Source organism: Anser brachyrhynchus (assembly GCF_964034855.1).
Source record: "Anser brachyrhynchus genome assembly, chromosome: 1".
Taxonomy (NCBI): domain Eukaryota; kingdom Metazoa; phylum Chordata; class Aves; order Anseriformes; family Anatidae; genus Anser; species Anser brachyrhynchus.
In genome coordinates, this window is record NC_137694.1 from 123,761,283 (window position 1) to 123,776,567 (window position 15,285).

General features: G+C 34.9%; 1 protein-coding gene across 23 annotated transcripts in view; it reads left to right on the plus strand.

The window, feature by feature from the left end:
• DMD (dystrophin) overlaps positions 1-15,285 on the plus strand; it is a 1,241,121-nt gene that overhangs the window by 474,132 nt on the left and 751,704 nt on the right. For all 23 annotated transcript variants that reach the window (XM_080576230.1, XM_080576221.1, XM_080576232.1 and 20 more), the window contains 3 exons: positions 4,166-4,267; positions 4,372-4,479; positions 11,042-11,221. In XM_080576230.1, coding sequence (XP_080432356.1) covers positions 4,166-4,267; positions 4,372-4,479; positions 11,042-11,221 — 390 coding nt within the window. The remainder of the gene's footprint in view (positions 1-4,165; positions 4,268-4,371; positions 4,480-11,041; positions 11,222-15,285) is intronic.

The window sequence follows — 15,285 nt, forward strand, 5'->3', positions numbered from 1 at the left end:
ACTCGCAAACTGAATATATAAGCACAGGAGAGACTTCACAGGCCCACCCATTAAAGCATTTGACAAAAGCACAGTGGAGCAAAGTTCAAAGCTTGATTATGTATCTGTCAGTCTGACTTTTAAAAGCAGAACAAAACAAGATTGTGTGCTGTCAGACGAAAGACTTAATAAGGCTGCCTGAGTGATGCTGGTCAGGATCAGATCTTGAAGAAAGTGAAATGTTACTGCCATGTAATAGTTGAGACTGCATTATCCAAGCGGCTGTAATTCAGTAGTCTTTCTGTTTGAAAAGGTTTGAGATGGTGATTCCTGAAATATGTATATGTATATACAAATATATATATATATAAAATACATATATGTATGCTTACATGCATATATATGTGTATATCTATATATATATATGTATGTCCGAGTCCTATTTAAGAGGCAGTTAATGGTGTAGAAGCCAAAAGCATTGCCTGCAATAAATTATTCATATTCATATGCTAACATTTTTTGAGGGGGAAAAAAAAAAAAGACGACTTTTTACAGCTGCTGCCACAAGGTAGTCTGAGAGACTGCAGCTAGCATGGGTGAGTGTGAATATTACATCTACTTTTACTTGACATATCAGTGAGACATTTTGTGAGACTCTGTGGGTTTATACTGCTGTCGAGAACTAGCTATTTAGACGTGTAACTCCAAGACCGCGATAGGTGCAGTCCAAAGATCTACCAAAAAGGCAGATGCAGAGTTAGGCTCAAATCTGTATTTCATGCTGCAAAATCAGAGGACTGTGCTAGCGAATCAGTTGCTATAGTCTGACTTATTTCTCAGTAAGTGTGGGGAAATTGCCTTCAGCCAAGAGAAATGATTGAACGACATTAAGAAGCCCTGAAGGTAGGGAATTTTTACTCTAATTATACCCAGAAGACAGTTGGTCCCTTAAGGACTCTGGTAGGCTGATTCAAATTTGAGTCCTCCCCAAGCTTCAGGGATCCGTGCTGGAATGAGATCTGCATTAGATGTATCAAATACTGCTTGATGGCTGCTGAAGGAAAGGAACCGAGAGTGTAATTTACACAGTCTAGTGTATATTCATATTATTCAGGGTACTGTCCTTTCGTTGATGGTGAAGTATAGCTAGTTCTTGTAGAAATACATCAAATTTTGCACAGGGGAAATTCAGTGAATGTGCTAAACACTTGTTTTTAAATTTGATTTTGCATATATATATATATATGAAAAAAATAATTATTTCTCATTACTTTATGGAGTGGATAGCATTACTTTATTTAAAAAAGCATCTTACCAAAAAAAAAAAAACCCAAAAAACCCTCTTCTATTAGTTGCAGACTTCAGGCTTATTATTTCACTTTTTTTATACATTCACTCCAGTGTTCCCAAGAGTTGCATTGGTTTTTTTCATTTTATCCTGTTCATGTACTTGCTTACTTTAACCTTTTTTTGCAGACTGGGACTGTTTTATCTTCTGCCCTTTGTAGTCATAAAGAACATTCCTTCAGAGTCCTCTCAATACAAGAAAAGTTTCTTTTGCATGCAAATTTCTCTGAAAATTCCAGTTAGGGTCATAAAAATAGGCATTTCAAAGGCGCAAGAAGACATTTTACTTTTTACTCTGGACTCAGCCAAGTCCTCTGGAGTTATGTTTTCCTGGGTGTTGGGAGCAAAAATCGTGGTGCAGCCTGAGTTTCCAGATATCACACAGGCTACTTACAGCATCAAGTACTATTTGATGTGAAAAAAGATGCAAAATTGAGCACCATCTGATTCAGTAGTCACTATTCAGCTCATACACAGTTCCCACACGATTGCATTTGGCTTGCATCAGAGTTTGTATCTACCTGATTTTTTTTTTGAATTATCACTTAATTTTGTGCAGAGTAATTTATTCTGATCTAGATCTCTTTTACCAGTGAAGAGATGTCTGGTCATGAAAAGACTTTACTAAAACATTGATTTACATCAGAGGTTAATGTCCCAAAACTTTTGCTTCTTGACTTTGGGATTATTTATGTATCTTTTAGTAAAATCTGTTAAGTGTATTTTAAAAATACAGTATGTAATTAGCATCCATAAACTTTGTTGTTACTCAGACCTTTAGGCACCAAAACAACCAAATGTGGTTCACCTCACTATCTGTATATATAGAATTTTACAAACAGAATTTTCTCCTCTGCTAGTGGAGAAAAAAGGACATACGGAAAATGAAGTATTTAGTCTTGGACATTGTTATGTAATGACAAGAAGCCCCTTCTTTTGACTTATTGAATCATTACAATGTTTTTTAGTAGCTGACTAGTAATAATTACCCTGAATTTTGGGAATTGTTAGGAAAGAGTTTCAGAGAAGAACCATCTGAACTATAAGGAATGATATGTTCATGATTTCTGAACTAGTAATCAGCAAGCAAAGATTCCAAGGGGAAGAAAAAAAAACGGAAAAAAAAAAACTGTATTTGAATGTAAAAAACTGTATTAGTGCTGCATATTTGCAGATATGCTAGGTTACCTTCTGGCCTTGGAAAAAAGGGTTGAAATTCTCTAGAGCTAGAGTGGAAATGTAATCAGATTCAGGACAAACGACAGTAAACATAATTTATCATGTTGCTACATAAGATTTTTAGTTTTTCAGATCAGTAAAATTAGTCAAAATATAATTTATGCAGAAAAGGCGTTATTGAATATGCATTACAGTACACATAGTATTTAGCCTGTGAGGCCAAAAAATACTCTCTTAAAGTCATGAGTTTCCTACAAAGGGCATTTAATAAATAAATAAATAGATAATGATATTTTTATTGGCTGGTCATCAATTATTTTCTGCAACAATTATAATGCAATTTACAAATTTATTTAATGATGAGAGGTAAAATGAATGAATAAAATGTTGCAGTGTTTCCTACTAAGCTGAAGGCAAAAGTGTTTCACCAGTAATGATATGACTGAATGTCATGACAACTGCCTGTTCAGTCTGCAAGATTTATTATGGTGTGAGCCTTCAGTAAAAGAAAAATATGGAATCTGCTTACTTTTTACTTTGATATAAAATTGTTAAAGCCACAAATTCAAACAGCAACCTAAAATTTTACCTTTCATTTCCTAGGAAGTGCAAAATAAAATTTTCAATCCTGATAGAAAGTACGTTTGGATCTTTTACATGCATTTCAGTTAGATATAATATTTAAATACCCTGGTTTTAAGAATTCACATTTTGAATACTAAATTCTGCTAAAGTTAAATTATAGCCCCATGAAAAATAAATACAAAAATATGAAATATGAATAAATAGGAAAAAGGAAAAAAAATCCTTTTGTCAATACATATGCAATTGAAGTTGATGGAAAATAAGAACACAGTAGTATAGAGTATCCTTCAGATTTTATAAGGTTTCGTATTTGGGAGGAGTTGAATAATTTGCATATGGTGTTCAAGGGTAATTAAATCATTGTAATTTGTTACAATAAAAGTTTTACAGCATGTTGCACCATCACAGCTCTAGTAAGTCCTATCTTGTCTCAGGCATTTTTCACTCAAGGTTGACAGGAAAATTAAGTAAAGTGATAATGCTCACTTTCAGTTAAAATGAGGGAAAGAACAACATAGCATTTTGCACAGCTATATAGTAGCATATGCTAGAAATATACAAGAAACCTCACTGGGGTTTGTGCTACTGCTACCTTAAAGGTTTTTTTCTCTTACGGCAATATTGTAAAGGAAAAAAAGAACTTAGATCAACTGCATTGACAGAACAACTTAAAAAACAGATATTTTATTGTTACAATTAATTGTTTGGGCCCCTGTAATTACATTTCAAGTAGTTGTGCTTTGGGATTCATAAAGTTATGGATTTATTTATTTATTTTTAGTTTTTTTGACAGCACAGTGCCAAAGACTTAACAGAAAAATGTGTCTTTAGATTACTGTTAAAATTATCTCCCTCTTTCTGGCTATATCACTTTGCCTATTCTCTCTATTTGAGTCTTATTTCAGTAAGTGGTAACATCTATTTCAGTGTAACATGCAACATATTTTAAGGACTTAAGATTGCAAAAAGTGAGTTATGAAAGTGTTTTCACAAACATATATGTCTATAGGAAGATCAGATTGCATTGTTTTAAGAAATGTAATCAAATACTTTTTGTGTTTTTCTTTCCTTCTAGCACTTTGGAAACAGGTGGGCAGCCATCTGCAGATGGACAGAAGAGCGATGGGTCCTTCTGCAAGATATTCTTAGAAAATGGCAGCACTTTGCAGAAGAGCAGGTGAGTAGTGTTAGCAGTTATAAATTGGAACGTCCTTCCAAAAATTGCACTAGGAATGGCCTGAATGAAGCCTTTTCATGCTGTTCTCTTCAATCTTCTTTCAGTGCCTTTTTGATGCGTGGCTTACTGAGAAAGAGGATGCTCTGAGCAAAATTCATACAACTGGCTTTAAAGATCAAAATGAAATGCTGACCAGTCTACGCAAACTAGCTGTATGTATTTTTTATTGTCCTATATTATGCTCAGCTTTCCCATTCATTAATATGAGTGCATGTGATTTTATCCTACCCTCAGACAATACAGTTTAATAGAATAGTTGGTTCATATTTCTGGGAATGGATGTTATGGAATAGTGCATGGAATTGGTTGGTCCATGATCTTGCTAGTAAGTTAACTTGTTAACAGATATGTTTCTTGGTTGTCTCTTCTGTCAAAAGTTAGTGAACTGCAGTAGCATTGTGTCTTAAATATGTGATTATATATATGCACAAAGACATATTAATGTAAGTAATTATCATACAGCAAAATCCATTATACATTCCTTAAACTTGAAAAAGCTAAAGACACAAAAGCTTTAACTTTTAATATTAATATTACTTTACAACTTTACCTCAACTGTGTTTTGGGAATCCACATGCATACACGAAATACACCCTTTTCAACTTATCTTCTGTCTTATTCTTCAGAAGATACTCTACAATTCATCGTCTTTATGGACGGAATGTACTTCTCACTGGCTTAAAAAGATGCCTTACCTCTAAAAATGCAAAATTTGGCACAAACTGGACTTGGTTCTATAACATTAGGAGCTTTGAAAATAAAATGGTGTGTTAGGAATTATCTTATACAAAAGAATGACTGCTTATGCATTTAGAGGAAAGGAAACATTCATGTCCATGCTTTTGTTAAAGTGGGTAAATTAGTACTGTAACTAGGAACTTCATTTTCTTTTTGAACTTAGGAACTTCATTCTTCTGTTTAAACAGATATTGTCATTTATTTTGTCAATAGGAGAAAAAAAAAAAAGACTCCTAGGCATTATTTCAAGACTTTGGACTGTGGTTTAAGATTATTTTAGGATTAAGTCAACTTCCATGTAAAGGAAAGGAATTATTTATGTAGTCAGTTGTCTCTGTGTATATGCTTCTTGCAAATTCTAGTAATCTAACCTGTAAGCAATCTTGACATTGATTTCAATCCTTTTATTAATGAGTAATGAATTAGAGGCAACCCACAATGCTCTAGAGTCCCTTCATGAAAAGGAATGTATAGCAAGAAACTGAGATTTATTCAATAATTTAGCATTTCTGGGTTTTCGCAAGATGATGGAGGAGATTGGAAGTGGAGGTTGAAACATTTATCAGAAATAGTGAAGTAGAAAGCTATTAATGGTTTGAAAGTGTTGCAGATAAGACCAGTTTGGATACCTTCTAGAATTGCTTGGAAATATGATGCCAAGAAGGAAATACTTGCCTTTAATGGTATTTTCATAGATATGGTTAATGAAATAAAGATATACACTTACAAAGCTAATTGTGTTGTTAATTGTTACTGTAACAAAAGCATTGCCATGGAACTAAATGTTTCAACATGATAATAACGAAAGTGATTATTTTATCAGACTGGACCTATCAGGTTTTAGACTCAGTAGCAGTCTTCTCCAAATTCCAGTGACATATTTCTACCTTCACACAATATTTAATTGTCAAGAGTTCTGTGGAAGACAGTTTAATATTTTAGTCTTCTCTGAATCACACGGAATTTGTATTAATGCATTACCCACATGAAAATTCTTCTCAGGAAATACATTTTTCAACTCTTGGACTGGCTTTTAGAAATAGGGGACAGTGGGATCATTATATGCTGACACTGATGTGCAAGTCATACTTGTCTTTTTGTTTATGTTATTTTGGACATAGTGATGTGTTTGGGTGTAATGAAGCAGCTGTCATGAAAAACTGCCATTATAATTAGGCCAGCCTTTTCTAGGGTTGTAATAATCAGAATTCACATACATTCTTTACAAACATAAAAATGCTTATACTTTTAACAGTATGGTAACAAACTGCAGTGTTTTTTTGTTTGCTTTCAAACAAGTTCAGTAGGAATGAACATCATATCTTAAGATTTTTAGTTTTGATATCATGATATGGCAGAAGAGCTTCCAGCCTATTTGTCCTATTTTACATGAACTACCTGGTCTGATAATCCGAATCCTAAACAGAAGGATTGGGATTCTCTACATGTGGATTCCTTTTTTACAAGTGCTGGGAGATTTTGGCAGCCCAAATTCTGATCATTTCACTTGGTATAAACAAACATGTTTGCCAAAAATTGACTGCAGGCTCACCGTTATTAACAAATACTAGTTCTCTGCAGATTCTTTCTCAGATGTCATTCTGCCAAACTGGAAAATAGAGGCAAATTAAAACACGTTTGTACTAAAACTATGTAAATTAAACTTTGATTTTCAATTTGGTGTCAGAATGCTCTAATATATGGAAATTAGGATACACTCTGGACAGTGGGAACTTGAAATCCATCTAAAAAAAAAAAAAGATTCAGGAGGTCCCAAATATTATGGTGCTCTCTCTCCTTTTTGCTTGGCTTTAGCAGTCGAGTTTTCTTTGTTAATTTTTACCAGCTGAAATGAATCGGTGAAATTTATTTTTGATCAATTACCAATTCATCCAGTTCTAGCTTTTTTTTTTTCTTTTTAATTGGTATAAAGTCAATTAGATTTCTTCTTAATTTATATATAGTACCCACAATATCTGTTTGTAAGAATTTTTGTTCAGGTAAATTTTATTATTTAAAAAAAAAAAGTATTTCTTAATATCAAATGGATTGTGCAAGAGGATTCATTCAGAATTTATATATTTTATATTAAAATTATATAATATATATATTTATATATGTTATTTATATATTTTGTATTTGCTCATGTATTAACACTGACTTGTGGTCATTTGTTTCTGATCTTGAAGGTTTGTTGCTCCAGTTCTAAAAATATTTCCCTAGAATAACTGTGTTATTATTATCTTTGAATTCTTACACAAGACAAAGGGTGACATAGAGCATGAAATAAATTGGAGGATATTATGTACGGAGAAGGCATAACACAAGCGTGCAGAATGAAGTGAAATTTCATTGGCAGTTATGGCATGGGCTTGATAGGCTGTTTCCATGTTCTGCGCTTAAGTTTTGCAGCCTGTAAAATGAAGGGGATGGTATTACTCTTTTTTAATATAAAATGCTGAGAACTACTGCAAAGGTATAAAAAAGTTAATTCAATTAATAAATTCAATTGATTAGCATATAGTTAAATTTTCACTTGCTTCACTTAATGCAAATTTCTTTACTTATTAGAAGAAATAAATAAGATACTGTATTAACACTGATTCTTACTCGAATAAATCAGCAGCCAACCAATTAATTTACAGCAGATGTTGCTTACTATAATATTTCAATGAGCAAAGAATGTTTTTGTGAGGTTTAAGTAAAAGCAAAACAGTAATAACTAAAGTAAAAACTTGGAAACAAAACAAAACAAAACAAAAAAACAACTGGTGAAAGCACATTAACCACAAATAAGGAAACTGCTTTATAATGTTCAAATATTGGAGTTTACAGTATGCACTTGATAGAAGTTATGACTGAGTTATTTGATAATTAATTTCATAAAGCAAACAGTCCTGTTTATTTTCTTGCAGCAAACAGTCCTGTTTATTTTCTTGCATATAGCTAAATTACATATTTTGATATTAGCTTGAAGTCTATCTTTGTACTGAAAAAAAAAAAAATCAAAACTAGAGCATGTATTGGTTACTGTAGAACACCAGCACGTTTTCAGTAAGGAAATGTGAAAACAGAATCCTCCAGTATGTTTTTGCAGTTTAACTGTTACTATCACAAAAGAGCATTAGGTAGTTGTGAGCAGTAGCTTTGACAGAAAGTTTTAGCATCCTTCCTTTTGTATTGTTTCATTTATTGGTTGTACTCTATGTATCTTGGCTTGATGCTGAACTCATTTTCCATAGTTGTTGACATCAACAGAGGTCGGAAATAAAACATTGAAAGACAGAATTTTTTAATGATGTTTCACTGAGTACAACTTCTGATGGTTTTGATGGTATGGAGCTTTCAAACAAGCTTTTTCTGACAGTTTAGGCCCCAGGGAAAGGTAAAATATAGTAATCCTTGCAAAATTTAAGCTGGTAATTTATTTTACACCTAGTCTGCTCCCTGTGTTAGATCTGCTACTGTGTAAACAGATTGTTAAATATGAATTGTGGTAGTAGCTATTTCTTAGGGAGATGTCAACTTAATTTTGGTATTCATGGTACCTAACATCAGTGGTTACGATGTTTCCAATCACACATAAATGGCATAATAATGTTTACAAAGGCTTCAAATTTTTATTTACTTAGATGTGTTTTATATTATAGTTTTGGAGCATATGGCTGCAAAAAAGTATATGTATGGTTACTTCTATCTATAATCTATCTATAATAATTGTATAATTACCCCTTTTGAAATGTGTAGACTTGAGGTTTACATTGCAACCCTCAGCTGCATAAAGAGTTCATAATTTGGCCCTGGTTAGTACCCATAAGTATGCAGAGAATTAATAATTAATGTACAAAACTGAATGAGGTAAACCTGTACAGTTAAGAAAATTAAAATGAAAAAAAATCCAGGTGGCAGCTGATGCTGTGGATGTCTCTTGGATCTTTGAACAGCCTACTTTACAGAGAGGTTTGTATGTAAAGATCCCAGGAGCTTCTGGATCCCTTTGTAGTTTACTGCAGTACAGATGTAAGGAAGACTGTAGATACCTTGTTTTCCATTAGCATCTATGCCGTCAAGCTGTATGGTGACTCCCAGGGGGCAGAGGTTGCACACTGGGGTTTCCAGACTCCCAGTTGTGTTGCCGTGTTCTTTGCACACTCAGGAGAGCTCCCAAGATTCCCCAGCCTTCTGGATTCCTTGGGAGATGACTGCTGTATAACGAGGACCTGCTGAGATCTGAGAAAGATGAGGAATATATGGTTCTTCAATACTGTCAAATCTAAGTTACTTATTTTGATGTTCTTTTGTGTTGTTGTTTGTTTCTTTCTTCTTTTTTTTTTTGTTTTAAACCCTGCTTTGGGGTTAAAAATTAGTTTTCTCGAAACCTTTTTTTTTTTTTTTCCCCAGTTTTAATATGCAGTATATGGCAAAGCACAACAAATGTTTGAAGAAACATTGTTTGAAATGTTGATATAGTTGTTAACATTAGTGCAGCTTTAAGGTTATAAAGCCACACAGCTATTAGTTTTTTTGATTTATACCACCACCTGAGGCATGCTTTGATGTCTGGAGTTGCTCCACCTGTCATGTTATATTGCTTTGTGAAGTGCAATCTGTCCATTCCACTATGTCAGCTTTACCAGCAGTTTTTATAGTAACAGCACCTCTGAAGTATAGGAGTTTGTATGAAATATTCTTGACCATTTTCAATTCTTTACCAAGGGAAGCCAGTAGATGTAATCTTTTTGGATTTCAACAAAGCTTTAGATACTGTTTCTCACAGTGTCCTTCTGAACAAAACGTCCAGCATATAGCCAGACAGATACATAACACAATGGGTGAACGTTGACTGATGGGTTGAGGGTTAAAGTAAATGGAGATACATCAGGCTGGCGGCCAGTCACCAGTGGGGTTCTCCAGGCCTCCATTTTGGGGCCAGTTCTCTTCAATGCTTTTATAAATGATCTGGATGCAGGACTCAAATGCATACTAAGTTTGCCCATGACACTAAATTAGGAGGAGCTGTTGACTCCCTTGAGGGTGAAGGGGCCTTGCAGAAAGTTCTTGACAGACTACAGGGCTGGGCAATTAAAAAAAAAAAAAAAAGGCATACACAAGAGCAATTGCCAGATTCTGCACCTGAGAAGAGGCAACCCTGGACATTTGTAGAGACTGGGGGATAAGAGGCTGGAGAGCAGCCCAGCAGCCCCATGGAAAGGGATCCAGTTGTTATGGTTGGCAGCAAGCTGAACATAAGCCAGCAGTGTTCCCTGGCAGCCAGGAGCACCAACCATACCCTAGGGTGCCTCGGGCATGGCATTGCTAGCTGGTTGAGGGAAAGGGATTGTCCTGCTCTGGTCTGCACTGGTGCGGCCTCACCTTGAGTACTGTGTGCAGTCTGGGGCGCCACAATATAAGAAGGACATAAAAACTATTAGAGAGCATCCACAGGAGGGCTGCAAAGATGGTGAAAGGTCTAGAGGAGAATGTGTATGAGGAGGACCTGAGGTCACTTGGTTTGTTCAGCCCAGAGCAGAGGAGGCTGAGGGGAGGCCTCATGGCGGCCTGCAGCTCCCTCACGAGGGGAGCGGAGGGGCAGGCGCTGAGCTCTGCTCTCTGGGGACAGCCACAGGACCCGAGGGAACGGCATGGAGCTGGGACAGGGGAGGGTCAGGCTGGGTGCTAGGGAAAGGCTCTTCAATGAGAGGGTGGTCGGGCACTGGGACGGGCTCCTCAGGGCAGTGGTCATGGCACCGAGCCTGCTGGAGTTCAAGAAGCATCTGGACAATGGTCACAGACATACGGTCTGAATTTTGTGTGGTGATTTTTGTGGAGCCGGGATTTGGACTCGATGATCCTTGTGGGTCCCACCCAACTCAGGATATTCTATGATTCTGTGATGCTCTTTTTAGGATTTTTCCTCTAAGGATTTTTTTTCCCCATTTGAACTACTTGTCTTCCTGCTGTTGCTTTGCTTAACAGATCCTAAAAGGAGATCTGGAAATGAAAAGGCAAATGATGAGTAAGCTAAACTCACTCAGCCAAGACCTCCTTGTAGCTGTGAAAAATAAAGCAGTAGCTCAGAAGCTGGAAAGCCGTCTTGAAAATTTTGCCCAGCGTTGGGATAGCCTTGTGCAGAAGTTGGAAAGCAATTCTAAGCAGGTTTGTAAAAAATCATTTCATCAGTTGACAATAAAATCCTTTGCCAGACTAATGCTTGAAGTAGTGTTGGTACTGTTATATGGTTTTAAATATTTTTCCTGCATGATTTGTTAAGAAATAATTTATTTTTTGGACAGCATAATACAACTGTAATATAACTTTCCACAATATTATTTATCTTTTTTTTTTTGTCTCTTTTTACAATGTTGATTACATTCTCAGATTGTTAGAATATTTTATATATTCATTCCATTTAGCACATTTTTAATCTATAATATTTGGTCACTTCAAGTGAACTGTTTTATGTCTGTCTCTGTGGAATAGCACTTAGCCTGAAATTGGTGTAAAAACTTTTTGCTGGTTAATCAGCAGTTATATTTATTTCTTTTCAACAGTGAGCACTTACTCAATTACTGTTTTATTTCTGCTTATGTTTTGCTGATATAAAGATTAAAAAGAGAGGCCACAACCAAAGAAGCTTCTTGGAAAAATAAACCAAGCAATACTTTTGGCCCAAATGCCAAGTTAAAAACAAAAACAAAAATCAGCCATTATTATTCTGTCCTGCTCCTTTCTGTTTACCATAATATTAAAATATAAACTGAGGTTTAAAGTTTCACGTTTTTTAAACTTGGTAACAAAAATCAGTGCTCTGGTGTAATACCCAAAAATGTATCCGTCTGTTTTTCCCGGCCATTTGTCAGCATCTCTTTCTTATTGGATTTAAACCCAAATCAGCTCACTTTTTTTTTTTTCTTTCCCCATTCCTTTACTTATATTATTAATATTGAGTTATTTTTTGTACTAGCATTATATGACTAGGGAAATGGAAATGGACATTAAAGTGTTTTCTCATAATAACATAGAGAAGAATGCTACTGCATGCACCTCTGTCCTGTTCCTACAGTGTTTGTTGCATTTCTGGTCAGTTTAATTCAGTCCCCTCTATCATGATGCATGCTTTTGCTGACATATGCTTATGCTTCTAAAAACTTACTCTGGGCACAACTGGAGAAAGTCAATTAAATGAAACTGCTATACTTTTTGTAGTGATCTAAGTACCCCTTAATACTGACTCCAACCCATATACATTAATCTTCTAGTTTGGTCTGTGGTGTAGTTCCTTGTTTAGCTGAAGTTGGAAAAATCAGTTTGGGACAACAGAAGAGAGAGAAGAAAATTGAGAAGGGATGCAATTTTACTTAATAACAGAAGTCAAAATCAGTTTGTGCTATATAGTATTTGTAACAGTTGAAAAATTGATTTAATTCGTGTATATTTGCGGTATGAAACCTGTTGCTTCTAAGCAGAAGAAAATTAATTTGGGACTGCTAGGGTCATGTGATTTCAAGAAATTATTATGCCAGGTCATAGGCTTATGTATTCCTACTACTGTTGTGTCCTACAAAAGAAGCAAGCATTGTAGAACTATATTCATTATAGCCTACACAGTATGTACTCTTTAAGAACATAAATATGTTCTTACAAAGGAACTCAATAGCTCCTTTTAAAAACAACACATATTCAGGCTTCATAATGTTCTGTTACTTTCATATATTTGTTAAATATCACTAGTAATTGACACCTTAACATCTCTGATTTTAACAAATAAGTGTTATAACTTTTCTCATTTACTTTAACAACAGGAACAAGAGGAATGTTAAACTTTCATAAGATAAACTGAGTATGCTGAAATAAATCACCTACTAAACTGAGAAGAGTAGAAGCTACATAATACAAATGCCATGTATACAAAAAAAAAAAAGAATCATATAAAGGCTGCCTAATTTATTATAAACTGTGCATGTCCTATAAACTATTCAGTGAGAATCAATATTCTGGATACAAAAGTTACATAACATTTTCATTCATATTTTGTTGCTTGGTTTCTTTTTCTAAACCATATTAGTAGCATAGCTGTCTTAAAATATTTGTCCTATTGGTAAGACAAGTATTTCAAACCTGCATCCATGTTATGTGTAAAGTTCCCACCCTTTCCATGGCAAATTTTTGAAGTCAATTTGAAAGATTAATTAGAAGTTGGTGCAAGCCCTTCTTTTCTATACTTGTCTGCACTCCCTAAAGCATGCATAGCTTCATTTGTTTCGGCATATTTGTGTTATTAGGTTAAAAAACACATTTCAATTAACAGTCGAGATTCTCCTGAACAGACAGTAGGGTTCAGAACTCAAGACTACTGGTATTTTATATCACTAAAATCGCTAAAACCTGCAGTCATGATGTGTTGGGGAAAAAAAAAAATATTTTGAAACCAGTCCAAAGTATTCAAGGGTTTAGATTGGTGATCAGTTCTAAAAGCAGTTGAGTTCCATTTTCAAAATGGAACTTAAATAGAACTTAGATTACAGAAAAGATAGCCTCCTTGTGAAGTGAGCAATCCCAAGGTTGTACATCCAGAGATCACAGGGCAGCACAGGTGGGAGATGCTTTGGATTTCCAAAACAGTGTAAATGCTTTATCATAACACCTCACTTCAGTTGATAATCTTTTCCTCCTCCGAGAAGCTACTTTTCTTGGCACAGAATCGGTACAGTGATGTGGGCTTATTGCTTCAAATTCTGGAGACATTGCATATTCAGTGCTAACTAAAGGATCACTTCCTAAAGCACTGTTACACAGTTTAAGTATGTCCTCACATTTACCCTAGCACTATGAATTATTGATGGTGTGCTTATTGTCATGTATTTCTATCTAGGCAGGACAGATAATGCTAGTGTGGTTTATTCATTACAGAGCTTATTTACATATTTAGTCGTCAAGAAAAAAATGCCTTTAAAAGAAGATCTAATTATTATGGCTAATCATGAACTGAGGAGGAGTTGGAAAAGGGTGACAATAAATATAACATTTTTCACTAAAATCTATCAGCAAATGCAGATCTTATTCTTCCAACTTGGATATGGACTTCAAAATGAACTTTATTGCTTTCATTAATAATTCTTATAGTACCTTCTTACTTCTATTTTTGTCATTAGTTATTTCCCTTCCTTCTCTTACTGGAGTGTCACTAAATGATTAACTAGCAAACAAAATACGAAATTATATAGAACAGACAATCTCAGCCTTAGATCAAAGCTGCTTCTCCAATTAGACATAGAACAGTTATACATCCCAAAGGAAATGTGCAGAAGATAAAATGTGAATCTTCCCACATCTAAATTTCACAGCACTGAATTCAGCTAAGCATCTAATCTGAAATCATGGCTGAAGCTTCTGCTGCAATGAATGGATGGCAAGGGTGAGAGACACCCCTAAAAAGCAGTTTATTCTCATCATGAAAGTGACTGATTTTCTTCATTGAGCACACATTGGAAACAAGGACAAGGATAACTTTTGTAAAGTAAATGTATAAATTTCAGAAACTCTAAATGCACCTTTAGTGACTTCATTATGCTTCACTAAATTGTACTGAAAGCCTTCCCAAACTAACAAAAACAACATTCTTCATCCGAACTTCCCCACTCACATGCATACATTTTATCAAAGAACTCCCGACAGCTCCAAAAGTGAGTGTTAAGGAAAATTATGGCTATATCAGGACTCAGGGCATTTCTAAAGGCAGAAATAAATGATGGTGTTAAAGGTAGGCTGCCATATAAAAGAGAAATAAAATGACATAAAACTACTGAAGTGCTATACACAAATTGTACATACCTTTATTTGTAGAAGATGAAAAGGAAGGTTGAAATTTGTCCACTCCAAAAAAAGGATGAGTTTGCTGATGTGAAACCAAAGGCAAGCATTGTATTTTGAAAGCCTTTTAATGTGCAGCCTTGTGAGTCACCTTAGCGCTTCCATATGATTCTCTAGCAGGTTAAAGGACCAGTCTGTATCGCCCCTTCTCGGATTTATATGTGCCTTTCAGGAATTTAAAGAGACAAGGAAACTATATTGTCATTATTTGGACCATCCTTGAACTATACATGATACAAACCACTTCATTTTTTAAAGGTTTTAGAGGTGTTTGCTAGGGAGGCAAACAAAAGCTATTTCCTTTTTTGTATTTCCTAATTTTTTATGGATTTTCATTTACCCACTAAAGT